The 13623-nt window shown below is 35.3% G+C and overlaps 1 protein-coding gene across 3 annotated transcripts in view; it reads right to left on the bottom strand.

Moving 5' to 3' along the window:
• Positions 1-13623, bottom strand: part of LOC149779950 (uncharacterized) — a 34367-nt gene that overhangs the window by 14934 nt on the left and 5810 nt on the right. For all 3 annotated transcript variants that reach the window (XM_089936651.1, XM_089936649.1, XM_089936650.1), the window contains exons 2-4: positions 8332-8683; positions 4098-5301; positions 691-912 (exon numbers count right to left, since the gene is read on the bottom strand). In XM_089936651.1, coding sequence (XP_089792777.1) covers positions 691-912; positions 4098-5301; positions 8332-8670 — 1765 coding nt within the window. In that variant the 5' untranslated portion in view covers positions 8671-8683. The remainder of the gene's footprint in view (positions 1-690; positions 913-4097; positions 5302-8331; positions 8684-13623) is intronic.

Raw genomic sequence — 13623 nt, 5'->3', positions numbered from 1 at the left:
ATTAATGAGGGTGCAAAGTTGATTAATGAGGTTACAATAATTACATACACCATCACTAGTAACAAGTTCCTTTTCCTGATGGCCTTCGTGACCTGATTATCATACCAGTTGTGGAAGTGTGATTTTAATTTTTTTTATTCTCTTTATTTACTGTCAAGTCTAGTGGCTGAAGCTGGCCTGTATATGAGGCAGGCACAAACAACTGAGTGATTCCACTGTGTTTCAATTTAGTTATCATTTTCACACTTTGGTGGTGCCAGCTTCCTTTCTGATGTTTAGCACTCTGACAAAAACATTATGCAAGTGATTAATTGTAACAGGTGTTTAACTTGTGCTCATAGAAGTGCTACTATTGTTTTAGTGGTGTTGGTTTCCACTAATGTTATATTCACTCTGACGAAAAGACAGTGTAAGTACTGAACTTGTAAGGTCTTTGATTTGTGCTCATACATGTAATAGTATTGTTTTAAACATTCAATTGATTGCAATTCATATCAGCATAGTTTTCTTCTTTTGTATTCTTTATTTTGGATATTGGCAGGACATTTAATACCTACTAATATGACAGGCAAAAACATGAATTTAAGTACCATGAAAATGTCTTCTTTTTATTATTATAAAACCAATATAGCAGAGCCCCAAGAAAATAAATGATGCTGCAGTATTTATATGACTTTCTTTAGTACTTACAAAGGCTGCATTTGAAAAGTTTTTCCCCTGTGTGGTACCTCATGTGCAGAATCAGTTTATCATTGCGGTTGAAGGTTTTCCCACACTGCTGGCAATGGTAGGGTCTCTCTCCAGTATGAACCCTCATATGTCGCTCAAGATCTTTCATATAAGCAGTGATGTATGGACATTTCTCATATGTACACTTAAACCGTTTCTTGCTAGGTCCTATGGAGGTAGAGTCTGAGAGAAAATGATGATTTATAAGATTAATGATATTTCAAATACTTTATGTTTGATTATACAAGTTTTTTGGCAACTACACTGCTACTACAAAAATGGGGTCCAGAGTGGCTGAGTGTTCTGAAGTGTTCACCGTTACAGGTCACTGCCATCTTAACCTCTTTCTGCACAAGTTAAAGTCTTGGATTTGGACAATGTGGGTATGTGAGAAAGCTTGCCAGTAGCTTCTCATGGGTCTCCCTAATCTGTTAAATGGACAACCTGCAGTTAGGGCTAGATTTCCCCATGTTATAAAATTACTAAAACAGGATTGGCTTTCTGCAGCTACTGAACAAGTGAGAGATCACAGAAGCAGTCTCATCATCATGTGTAGTTGCTGTCAAAGCAATGCCTGAAGCCATCAAAGAGATAAGCCAACTCTCCTTCTGGTGATATAGTGTGTGACTGTCAATAGAAGAATGAAGCAGTAGAAAACAAAGGACCCCATTTCTGCTTCACAGATGTTAATCCATGTTTTACTTCTTTTGTTCAAAACAAATTAATAACCACATGTTATTTTTGCCAAGGGACTGGCTTGGTTTGGGCTTTGCCACATTCTATTTCTATTTTGTGTGATCTATTAGCATTGTTAAAGTTAAAGGCTTTCACAAGAAAAAAGGCACTAAATTAACATCTTATATGGTGCATTTAAACACCTAAACTATTTACATCATAAATGAACTTTGAATCAAAGTTAACTGTGTGTGGATTAAGTTGGCAAGTGAAATGAGACTATATAGTCCATTTTTCCTCTGACCCTTCCCACCCCATTTGAAATATATTGACATTTATGTTGGGGTATGGGGTCAGGGCTAACTGGAAAGTTGGAATTTGTCACCACCTGGAAAAAACTACATGTACATTCATGAAGCAAAGAGTATATGTAAGTGATGTTTTTGTTGGTACCATGTGACTACCACAATGACCTGTGTTCTCTGCCTGATGAATCTAGTTTTCTCCAGGTTGCTGCAACAAATGTCTGGCTATTATTCCCAGAATAAATATTTTGAGAATTAGGTATGCTTTAGTTCTTTTCACAAACAATATATGTTCTTTTATTTAATATTTTCTAACGTTTTTGTACAACAACACAGGAAAGGGGATAACATCATTGGACTTCTGATGCCATGGACATGTAGGTTGAAATATTTGTTTAGCAATGTGAATAGCCATGCAAAGTTTCCAATATAAATGCCATGTGTACAATGGTCATCTGCCTTCAGCAGTCAGCAGCAACGTGTTTTGTAACTGAACAATAGTTTCAACCTGCCTTATGTGGTCGCTGGAGTACATCATCAGTGACCATTCCAAATATACACATTAAACCAAGGTAGGATTAACATGTTTCCTGCAAAGATTTTCGACCTGGACTCATAAACATTAGACATGGGACTGAATACTCATAAAAGGGCAGTTTACTGTTTAGCTTGGTCACAAAGTAATCCAAGGGTTTCCTCCACAGTCTGAACAGAGAGTCTGCTACAGATTGGTGCAGGGACCATTCCATTAGGACTATCTTACCTCTGCTGGTCAGGAATTATATGAACCCATGTTCCTCCATGTCTCCTAAGGTATGCTACCATCTACAGGTTATGCTACCATCAACAGGTTAATGAAGGAGGTATCACACAACTCCTTACTTGTCTCATTTTCAAACTGTTGATTCTTCTCAGGACCATAATCCCTGAAGAACTAGCCCTGCTGATTTAAACAGACAGGCCAACCCTAGAAAAAAATCTGAGCAGAGCCAAAGCATAAATAAAACATTTTTTGAATGGCAAAAATACCAGTTTTTCATGTTTTGATCTGAGCATAGAAAATTCTTGGAGCTGCCTTGATCAAATCCGAGTAGTTGGCATTCTGCTCCAATTGAGCATCCCATCCAGAGTATGATGTGTCTGCAAATTGATAGGAATGTGACTGGGGTGGGTGGAGGTGATTAATGATTTGTGGGGAGGGGACCTTGCTGACCAACTCGATATGCCATTGACAAAGGCTAGGTATAAATACTCTAGGTAAAAGTATTTATATGACTGATATGCACACCCGACACCACAGACGGCAATATTTCTGAAGAGCATTTTTAACTGAACAGATATAAATGGTGTCAGAAAAAATTTGAAACAGGATGATGAGCCTGTGATGTGAATACAGTCTGGGTATGTATTCTTTCCAGTTCTGAAATTTCTAGAACTTTCCAACTATTACAAATTTTAAAAAATTCATCTGGAAAAGAGTAATTTCCAATTAGGCCACAGGCAACATAGTATGTACTGATATTAAACTATGAATTCAAAACTGTGTATATTCTTTGTTTTCTGGATTTAATGGATGCAAATAAAACTTTCTGGTTTACTAATGTAAATGAAGAACAACCAATCAATCAATAAATCAATTAAAATTTTAACCTTAGAATCTTTATCCATTTAATATTTATTTTTGGTAAGTTTAAAGAACTTGTATATTGAACTCCAAATGGCTCAGGTCTCTCAGACAGTCTATGGAGGAGGGAACCACTGAACTTAACACAGTGACCACATTTTTTTAAATATACTGTTATGTTCAATGCAGGTATCTCTGGGCTACTGCATGATATGACTGGTTCCATACTGTTATTATGTTCATGCAGGTACCGCAGTGGGCTACTGCAAGATATGACTGGTTCCATATTGTTATGTTTAATACAGGTATCTCAGTGTGCTACAGCATGATATAATGACTGGTTCCATACTGTTATGTTTACTACAGGTATCTCAGTGGGCTACTACATCATATAATGATTGGTTCCATACTTTCTTTCCAAAACTATAAATATACTGCATAAAGAAAAATAATAATTACTTACTCATAATGAAAGAAGGATGTACAAAACATACAAGGAAAACATTACATGCCCTACCAATGAACAAGGTAGGGCAAAATTAATTCTTAAAGCTAACAGTCTCAGATTCAAGTGTTTTTCTTTGGCTACTTATATTAAATCTGGAATTTACAGGTTTTTCTCTGTGCAGCCAAAAGACTAAAAAATTGTAGAAATCAGTTTTACCCTGCAATTTTTTTTTACTTTTTCCTGAAGCAGTGACCAAACCCAGGGCAAAAATGGTGCAACATAACTGTTTTACCCTAAACTCTCAAGACCATAGTACCTTGTTTAGAGGGTGATCCCATATCCTTCCGTAAAACTTGATTTTCATGAGGAACTACATACATCTTCTCTCCATTACTGTCTGTGACAAGAGTCAAGTTTGCACCTAAATATGTTTTCTCTATGTGTTTTCTGTCACTCCTTTTGCTTTGGGTACTCTTTGAATTCTGGGGTAACTTTTCTACATTGTTTTTCGAACGGGAAGCTGTTGACGAACTTACAATTTCAACCTGATCACTGTTATCACCTCTATTCTGGATCTGAACATTTGTTGCTGAATTATGGTTGCTGCCAAGCTTGGAATCGGACACAGTCTTTTCAATTTGTTGAAGTTGATCATCTTCAGATTTGTATATCTGGTTGGATCTACTGAGAGATACTGAATTAAGTCCTACATTTTCAGCATTGCCATTATCAAGATGCTGAACAGTTGGAGTTTGACTCACAAGATTTTTCAAAGCACCTCCTCGTGGCTTAGATTTGGATTTACAAACTGTACTTTTCTTGGCTCTTGTTTGTGTAAGTTTGGACTGGTCAAGTATACTTCTTGCATCTTGAAAATTTCCATTTGTAGGGGTGACTATCTGCGTCTGACTAACTATGTTTCCTGCTACATTCGTGACAATATGTGTTCCTGGAAGATTTAGGGATGGGTGAGAACTTACTACTTGATGCTGTGAAATCAACTGAACATTACCAATATCTGAGCCAATGATACCTTCTGATGTAGGAAACTGTGTATAATTTTCACATGAAGTTGTACTAAGACTACTGACTCCTGGTGTGATTTTAACATTTTGACCTTGCTGAAAAGGACCAATTTGAGACTGCTCAACAATCAAATTATTATGTTGCATTTGTTCTTGGCCTGAAAGAGTTGATACAATCTCAGATTCTGGTGTAAGTTGGGTTTCTTGAGACTGGTACACTGTCCCTTCTGAGGAAATGTGCCCATGTCTCTGGGAAACCATAGTTACCAGTCCACCAGACTGTATATCTGTTGTATCAGACTGGGACACAAACACTGTTGCTGAAGACTGTTGATCCTTCTGTGTTACTGTGGAATATGCTTGGGACACAGCCAGTATAGCCTGCTGGTTCATATCTTGATTGCCTTGTATTTCAACAAATCTCCCACTTGGTAAAGCAATAAGCATGTGCGTTGATGGTATGCCACAAAATTGATGTCTCTGAGAGGACAGAGCCTGTAATCAATAAAAAAAATAAACATTGTAAAGTAGGGCCATTCTGAAAATGGTAGGGAAAATAGGCAGACAGACAAGAGGTATGAATTTTACCCCAAAAGATCAATGGTAAAGAAGGATGATATTTAATTTGGTCGTTAGTGACTGAGATATCAGACTGGTTGTTAGTGACTGAGACATCAGACTGGGACTGGTTGTTTTTATTCTTAATTGCCAAATATTAATTGCAGGAGAATTTTCAAATTTCACTTGGGAACCCAGCCATGAAATAAATTGCCCATAATTTATTACGATTATTAAAACACGCTAGCTGCACTTGAACAGGTAAACTGCAGATCACATTATCAATTAGAGAAGGATGACATAATTGACCAATCATGACATAACTGACAAACCAGGTTCTTATTTAGAGGTCTGATCACCATTAGTCTGGGAGAAAATGACATAACTGAGGTACATCTTCCTTCTAAATTCTGGCTCTGTCTTTAAAATAAAAATTGATGGAAAAGTGCATTTCTTTATTAACTATCATAAATAATAGGTATAGAGAAAGACAAGGAGGAGGAAACCCTGGCATTTCACATTTTCTCCTCAAAGTAACATTTCAACAATTCATTGTTCAAGTATTGCAGCAAATTTTCTTTGGGTGAATGACAATTAATGTTTATCTTGATAATTTTCTCTTTCCCTCATGCTCTAATATTTTATGTAAGTACAAAATGGGTTTCATTATACAGTTTGACCTCACTATAGCACACTTTTTTATAACACAATTTGGATCTAACAAAATAAACAATATTACAGTGTGGCTCCTGAGATTTTAAGTGCATGTATTTTTCTTTATGAGAAAATATATTTTTATTCTTGAAAGTACGAAAAATAATGTGTAAAAAGGTTTACTATCATTCTGAGGATGAGATCATTTATGAATTCTAATATATGACCATTGTGCTGAAGTTCCTGAAAATTTTTCGTATACATGTATTTTTCTCACACATGAAAAATTATTTTTTCTTCCTAAAAGTATGAAAAAGACCAATGTAAAACATTTATTCAGGGATCATGCTGGTATTTGCCAATGTCACAAATTGCGATTTTGTATCCATAATGGTCACAAAATATACCATCTGGCAATTTTATTTTTGTGACAACATTGTTAGCTCTTTAAACTTGTGAATGCAATCTTGGGTTTGGGATGGAGAAATTCAAATGAAAGAAAGCAGCAAACTTGGATAAAAAATACACTGGAATCTATCTCTTGTTACATAAGCAAATCCTTTGCTCATAATGACATGTATCACAATCCACTTATGCTGACATATGGCTTGAGTGCTCTGCTATGGTACACTCAAATACTCATGCTAATGGACTAGCTACAGTCAACCAACTTTTGAAGGCAGGAACAGGAAAACTACAATCAACTAAATGATGGCTCATTTCTTTTATTTTAAACTTGATGTTGCTGCACAAAAACAAACAGGCTTTTGTTTGGTCCTCAAAATTTGATCTTTAACAGTGACATCAATAACACATGCATACTTAACTGAAGCAAGCCAATGACAATCTTCAATAAAAATGAAGCATTTTTCAAAGGAAGTCAGCACCAAACATAATTAAAAGCAATGGAATCTGATGGATTGTTGCATTTTCTGAAGTGACTGGAAGATGTTTACTGTGCCATGAAAGTTTCTCTTTTGCAGGAAACATGTTTATGTTTATGACTGCTACCAAAATGCAATTTAAATTTCCAATCTTTTGAAAGCATAGATATCTGGCCTTCACGTTGATTTTCAGTTTGTTCACATGTTTTCATTTCCTTATGAATAGCCTCATCCCCTTGGCAGCCTCAGTAAGATAGCTGTCTCCAGCTGACCAAAATCAAGGCAAGTTTAAGTACATGTACGTGTAGCATGTAAACAACTAAATAGCCACATGCTCCTGGTGACAATATCATTGTGAACTGTTTGGTGACAAGTGTTTGTTGAGAATGGAATATAGATCAAATTTGGGCTAACATTTTTTATATCTGTATTATCTGTGTTTCCTAATGGGGTGTGATCAATAAATGAATTTTATAAGATGCGATCTAAACTTGAATTCTTGGACTTTTCATATATATGTAGAGTACTCAATGCATTATGGACTATATTACACCAATGTAAATTGTCAATGTACAAGTATATTTCAGATTAGTTTTGTCTTCACTTAATCAAGAGCATGTATTTTTGTGCCTGCTTTCGTTACCCCACCCCATACCCCTGCCATATTATTTTCATACATGCAACATTTTCTTCAGTTAACTGACTTGGTTGCTTATAACATGGTTTGGTCTATAACACAGTTGACTTCTATGGACCCCAACCACCATGTTATAAAAGGGGTCACACTTCATTAACCTACACAATCCCTTGATTTGTTTGGTGACTGATTTATTTATGTGGGTTTTTAAGTCTGTGTGTATCTGTCTAAACTGGAACCACACTCTGATGATATGTTTCCAGAACAAGCAAACTGATTAACAACTCTAACAATCAGAACTACAGAGACATTATTTCCCAGAGGATTATTTTGGTAAGGAAGCCATGGTCAACAAAATGGAGGAATAAAATCTGTATTAACTGAAATGTTTAAGTCTATCATGATTGTTTCTTTCAAAAATTAAGTATAGCCATGGCTTCTATCTATCAAGATAGCAGTCTGTATAGATGCCTTGGGGCATGGGTTGGGATCTTTTGGAAAAAGAGATTAAGATTTTGCATCTGTGTAACTCCTTACAATTAATTTTAACATCAGCAACAACTTTAGGCAGGATTGAACTATGGCAATGAGAACACTGTAAAAGTTGTAGTTGCAGAGTTTCCTGTACTATTTTGAAATAAAAGTTCAGGTTCATATTTGAGAGAGAGACAGACAGAGAGAAGAACTGTACAACAAAATTTTTAAGTTTTAGAAAGTGAAGACTGGAAAGGGAAGTCTTAGCGCTCATGGTAGTAAGAGTCTTTGCATCCAGCAAGAATTCTGAGAGTATACCTGAAGCTGAGCATTATCTTCAGACTTGAGATTTGCAGACTGATCCACAGCCTGATTCCCAGTTGTGTACAATGTTCCTGTAGAGAATTCATCGACAGTTTGTGACTCTAAGTCCCTGGGCTCCTCTATAACCTGTGTCACTGTCTGAGTCTCATTCCTGTGATACTGATTAGTATAGTCCTTAGATTGGTTAAATCTAACATGGTTTCTCAGCTGTGACTGTGCTGCCTCGGAGTTTCTCAATGATGCGGACAGAGAACAATCATGATGCTTGTGATAAACAAAGGTTTCCACATCATTAAATTGGGCATGACAGGCACCACATATGTGAATATCCATCTTTCAGTTCACTCTGGGAAAAGAGAATTATATAAATGTTAAGAAACAATAATTGCAAATGAAAACTAATAAGTTTTATGTTACTGTGTTTAGGTTTGAATAAACAGGAACAAAAGAAAGAGTGAAAACAACAAGCTTTGAAAAATGTAACATATAATTTATTTCCCTGGAAAAAAATAAGAACTTACAGTTTTAAAAATCAAATTCAAAAATATCCAAGTATAATCCATGAATTAAAATTCAGAAGTCCTAATAATGAAATGTTCTAATGAATTCAAGTTCAAGTCCTAACAAACAATCCAAAATGGAAGGCGATGACGTTTACTGTTTGTGTATGGTGTTGTTTCATCTACAATTCTTTTTTATTCCACAGTCAATAATATTCTGGTGTTTGAATTTCACAATAAAATTTAAATAAATGTCTTTGTTCAATACTTCTGTATGAGCACTCAAATATTTCAGGAAAAAGAATTGTTTTAGAATCCAAATAATTTGAATAAAAATTAAAATGTAATTCCCAAACTGGTCACATGCACTCACTTTCCGGTGTAAGGAAAAAGCTCCAACTGAGAAATATCTCTATAAATAAAGATTATACAGTAACTTAAAATGCAAAACAGATTCCTGGATGAGGGTCAACTCTCCAGAATTTTCGAGAAGTATTTACGTCTAAATGTACATAGTCCCAGTATGACCCTGACAAAAACCAATCGTTTTACTCTAAGAATAAGATAAAAATAAAAAGTTGTTTACTTGTCTCAGTGATTTCTGAATCAAGGTCGGGAACTAAGTAAAAAATAGAAACAGTGTTTCTATTATTAGGTATTTATAAAAAGGTCTGGTCAAACTGAATTTTGTGGAAAATATCAAATTCCATGTAAACAAATCTACATTACTTTGACACGTAATGAAATTTTTAAAAAAAGATTTTAAATCAGATATAAATTAAATCAAGTATACGTAACACTTCCCCCCCCAAAAGAAAAAGAAAGACTTACAAGATATAGCTTTCTTTTTACCATAGATTAATTATACATGCGATAAAAAAGAATTTGTATAAATTACAGAGTGTTCATGAAATAATACATTGTTATGCCATTAAATTATCTTTTCTCTTGATGTCAATATTATATTCCTGTACAAGTAACAAACTATACCACAGTAGTCTTTGATTTTTATTTTTCAACTTGCAAATGAAAGGGGGTTGTGGTCACTAAACACAATAATCAAAGAAGGAGCTGAACTAATGTAAACTTCAAAATGTTGTAATGCCAACATCAAACAGAGAGTTTAAATGATTGGCTGAAATTTGGAGCTGTAAGAACTGGTGAACTATTAAGTATGGCTTTTAACTTGTCAAAAGCCTTCTGGCATTTTTCAGTCCAAAGGATCTTGTTTTCTTACTCAATAAATTTGTCAGGGGGTTCAGCAATTATAGAAAAATTGGTATAAAATTTCCAATAGTATCCAGGCATACCTAAAAATCGCATCAGGTGCTTTTTATTTACAGGCACCAGGAATTCAGAGATAGCCTTGACTTTAGCATCTATAGGTTTAACTTGTCCGTGTCCCACGATATGTCCTAGAAAAGTTGCACTTGCACAGAAGAACTCACTTTTGGATAAATTACTTGTCAAACTTACATCTGTAAGTTTGTCAAAGAATTTCTGAATGGTTGTTAAATGTTCTTTCCAGGCGTCATTGTAGATGATGACATCATCGATGTAAACATCACAATTGTCTTGACCAGAGGTAATCATATTCATGAGACATAGAAAAGTACCTGGCGACCTTTTCATCCCAAACGGCATTACTTTATATTGATAAAGTCCATATGGAGTCACGAATGCTGAAATTTCCGTTGCACTTTCCATTATTGGAATTTGCCAAAATCCTTTCAGAATGTCAAATTTGGTGACATACTTGGCATTTCCAATCTTATCAATGCAGTCGATTATTGGTAATGGAAATTAATATGTTTTTGTCACACTATTCACCTTGCTATAGTAAGTGCACATATGGAAATTTTTATCTGGTTTTGGAACAATTATGCATGGTGAACTCCAGCCACTTCAACTGGGCTCTATAAAATCATTCTCCAGCAAATACTGAATTTCTTTTTTCAAGTATTCCTGTTTGAGAGGGAAATAAGTGCTCAGATTCAAATAATAACTGATTATGTTCATTTCTTTCTTGCTCTTGAAAATCTTAAAGTTTCTGGTCCAGATCTTTCATAATTTCTGAATTCCGAAGATTTGTCTCTCCAATATCAGTAGAATCCGATAATATTCCTTCACTTAAATCTTTACTGAGTGGGAATGGTACAACTAAATTAATTGCATGTTTAACCTGGCTATCTCTTTCAATATACTGGTATGCCTATAATTTATTTAGATCACAGGAGCACTAATATTATAATTTAACTCATTCATTTTCTTCTTAACTTTGTAAGGGCCGTAATATCTAAAGAAAATTTTGAACAATGAGCAAGAGAGACAGAACTCATTTACCAGACTCAAAAGTTCTCTCCATTGTAAATATAACCAAAATTTCACTTTTGACTTGAATTGCTGGATGCCACATTCAAGCATAATAAACTGGAATGTTCAACACCTAAAATTTGACCCTTGACCCTATTGGACAGATTTGTGAATGCCAAACTGAGTAAAAACTTTATCAAAGTTTTAATATTCCTCAAAGGAATTTCCTCTGGAAACCTTGTTGACGCACACATAATGGTTAACCGGTATTGGTTACCTGACTTGGTCTTAGGTAAGGGACCAACACAATCTACCATAATTCTACTAAATGGTTCATCAAAAGCAGGAATATGTTGTAGATGAGCCTAAGGTACCTTCTGATTGGGGTTTCCTACCATTTGACAAGTATGGCAAGATCTCCAGTATTTACCAACATCATTTTTGATTTCTGGCCAACAAAAGTGAGTCAAGATCTTGTGATAAGTCTTATTAATCCTTAAATTGACCAGCTAAAGGAGTTTCATGGGCCAGTCTAAGTATTTACTATCTGTAAGGTTTTGGAACTATAACATTTGATAGTTCACTGACCACTCATCACCAGCAGGTACCTTGGGAGGTCTCCATTTTTTCATAAGAATTCCATTTTTAATGAAATAACAGGCAGGAACTTCAGTGGCTTCAGTTTCACTAATGGCCCTTTGAAACAAACAGGAGATCTCAGGAACTTTTTTCTGTTCGACAAGCGATTGTCATTTGTCACCCTGATTAGAATAAAGAGAATGAGTAGTTAAAAGAGAATTATTGTGATCATTCTGATTGATCCAAACAAGGAGTGAAAGTAACTTCATCAAAAACCTGAGCAATACATGTGTCAGCTAAAGTAATACTTTCCTTATCAACTTCATTCTCAAGAGCTTTATTTGCCATAGCTCTGGTAACTGCATAAGCTGGGAATAAATCAGGGAATTCTTTTTTGATTCGATCAACTTTCTGATCCAAACAAGGCTTGTCAGTTACAAGTGGATTAACCACAACCTTATCTCTGGCTAGGTTGTTGCCTAGTAATAAACGAATGCCCTCAACAGGTAAAGCATACACTGTTCTGACTGTCATGGGTCCTGAGACTAAGTCTGTTAACAAATCTACACAATGGAGAGGAACATTAACAAAGCTGCACTCTACTCCTTGAATAAGAATACTCTCATTAGAAGAAGATTTCTCAGAAAAAGGCAAAGTATCTGACAATATAAGACTCAGAGAAGCTCCTGTGTCCCATAAAATTTTAATAGGGATAGGATTGGCCAAATCACCCAAGAGTGATATAGAACCCTTCTATATGAATGGTTCATAATTCTCCATAATAAAATCAGACTGGGGTTTATTAGACTGAAGAAATGTATTGCTTTCAATACACAACCATGACCTTGACCTCTTAGAAATAAGAGCATTTGGAATAGGTCTGTCTTGATTCTGATGCCTATTTTTCAATTTGTAGCAATCAGAAATAACGTGTCCTTTCTTCTTGCAATAGGTACACATAGGAAGATACAAGGATCTTGAGTCAAGATTATCTGAAGCTTGATTTTTAGAAGTTGTGCCAGTTTGAATTTTAGAAGGGCTTGTATTAGGCTGAAATACTTTTCTGCCAGAAGACTGATGAGTGGAAGTCTTGTTTACAAAAGAAACTTTGAGCTAAAGCATACTCATCGTCAGCACAAGCAGCTTCCAAGGTTTCGATCTTATCAAGATAAATCCTAATGTCACCATGAACACAGTTATTAAACTCTTCAACCAATATGAGTTGTCTGAGACTCGTAATCTTTATTAACCTTTCTAGAACAGCACCACCCATCAAACTGTTATGCTTCTTCCCATGCAAATTCGACATAGGTCTGGTCAGCTTCTTTGTTCTAGTTTCTGAATTTTTGCCGATAAGCCTCAGGGACTAACTGGTAACCCATCAAGATATAGTCCTTAACTACATCATAGTCAGCACTCTGCTCTAGAGAGAGTGAAATGTAAATATCACAAGCTCTATCAGTGAGTACACATTGCAATAATAGAGTCCAGTACTCTCTTGGCCACTTCAAACTCTCAGCAATTTTTTCAAAAAAAGAAAAATATGTCTACTTCTTCTTCCAGAAAAGGAGGTACTAACTTGATATTTTTTAAAACATCAAAAGTAGGGGAGTGTTTTACCTTTGCCAGCTCTAATTCTTTTAACCGAATTTGAATTTCATCCTTCTCTGATTGTACATGCACTTGCATATTTCTTTCTTCCTTTTGTAACTGCATTTGTTTTTCTTCTAAATGCATTTGTCTTTCTCTTTTTCTTCCGCTTGTAAATGCATTTGTTTTTCTTTCTCTCTTTCTCTTCTTTCTCAAATTGTAACTGCATTTGTTTTTCTTGTAACTCCATTTGTCTTTCTCTTTTTCTTCTTTCTGAAGTTCCAGCTTCCTTAACTCCAATTTC

Source organism: Sinohyriopsis cumingii, chromosome 16, assembly GCF_028554795.1.
Source record: "Sinohyriopsis cumingii isolate HCF-2022 chromosome 16, ASM2855479v2, whole genome shotgun sequence".
Classification (NCBI taxonomy): domain Eukaryota; kingdom Metazoa; phylum Mollusca; class Bivalvia; order Unionida; family Unionidae; genus Sinohyriopsis; species Sinohyriopsis cumingii.
Note: the sequence above shows the minus strand (reverse complement) of the source record. Positions and strands in the feature narration are given on the sequence as shown.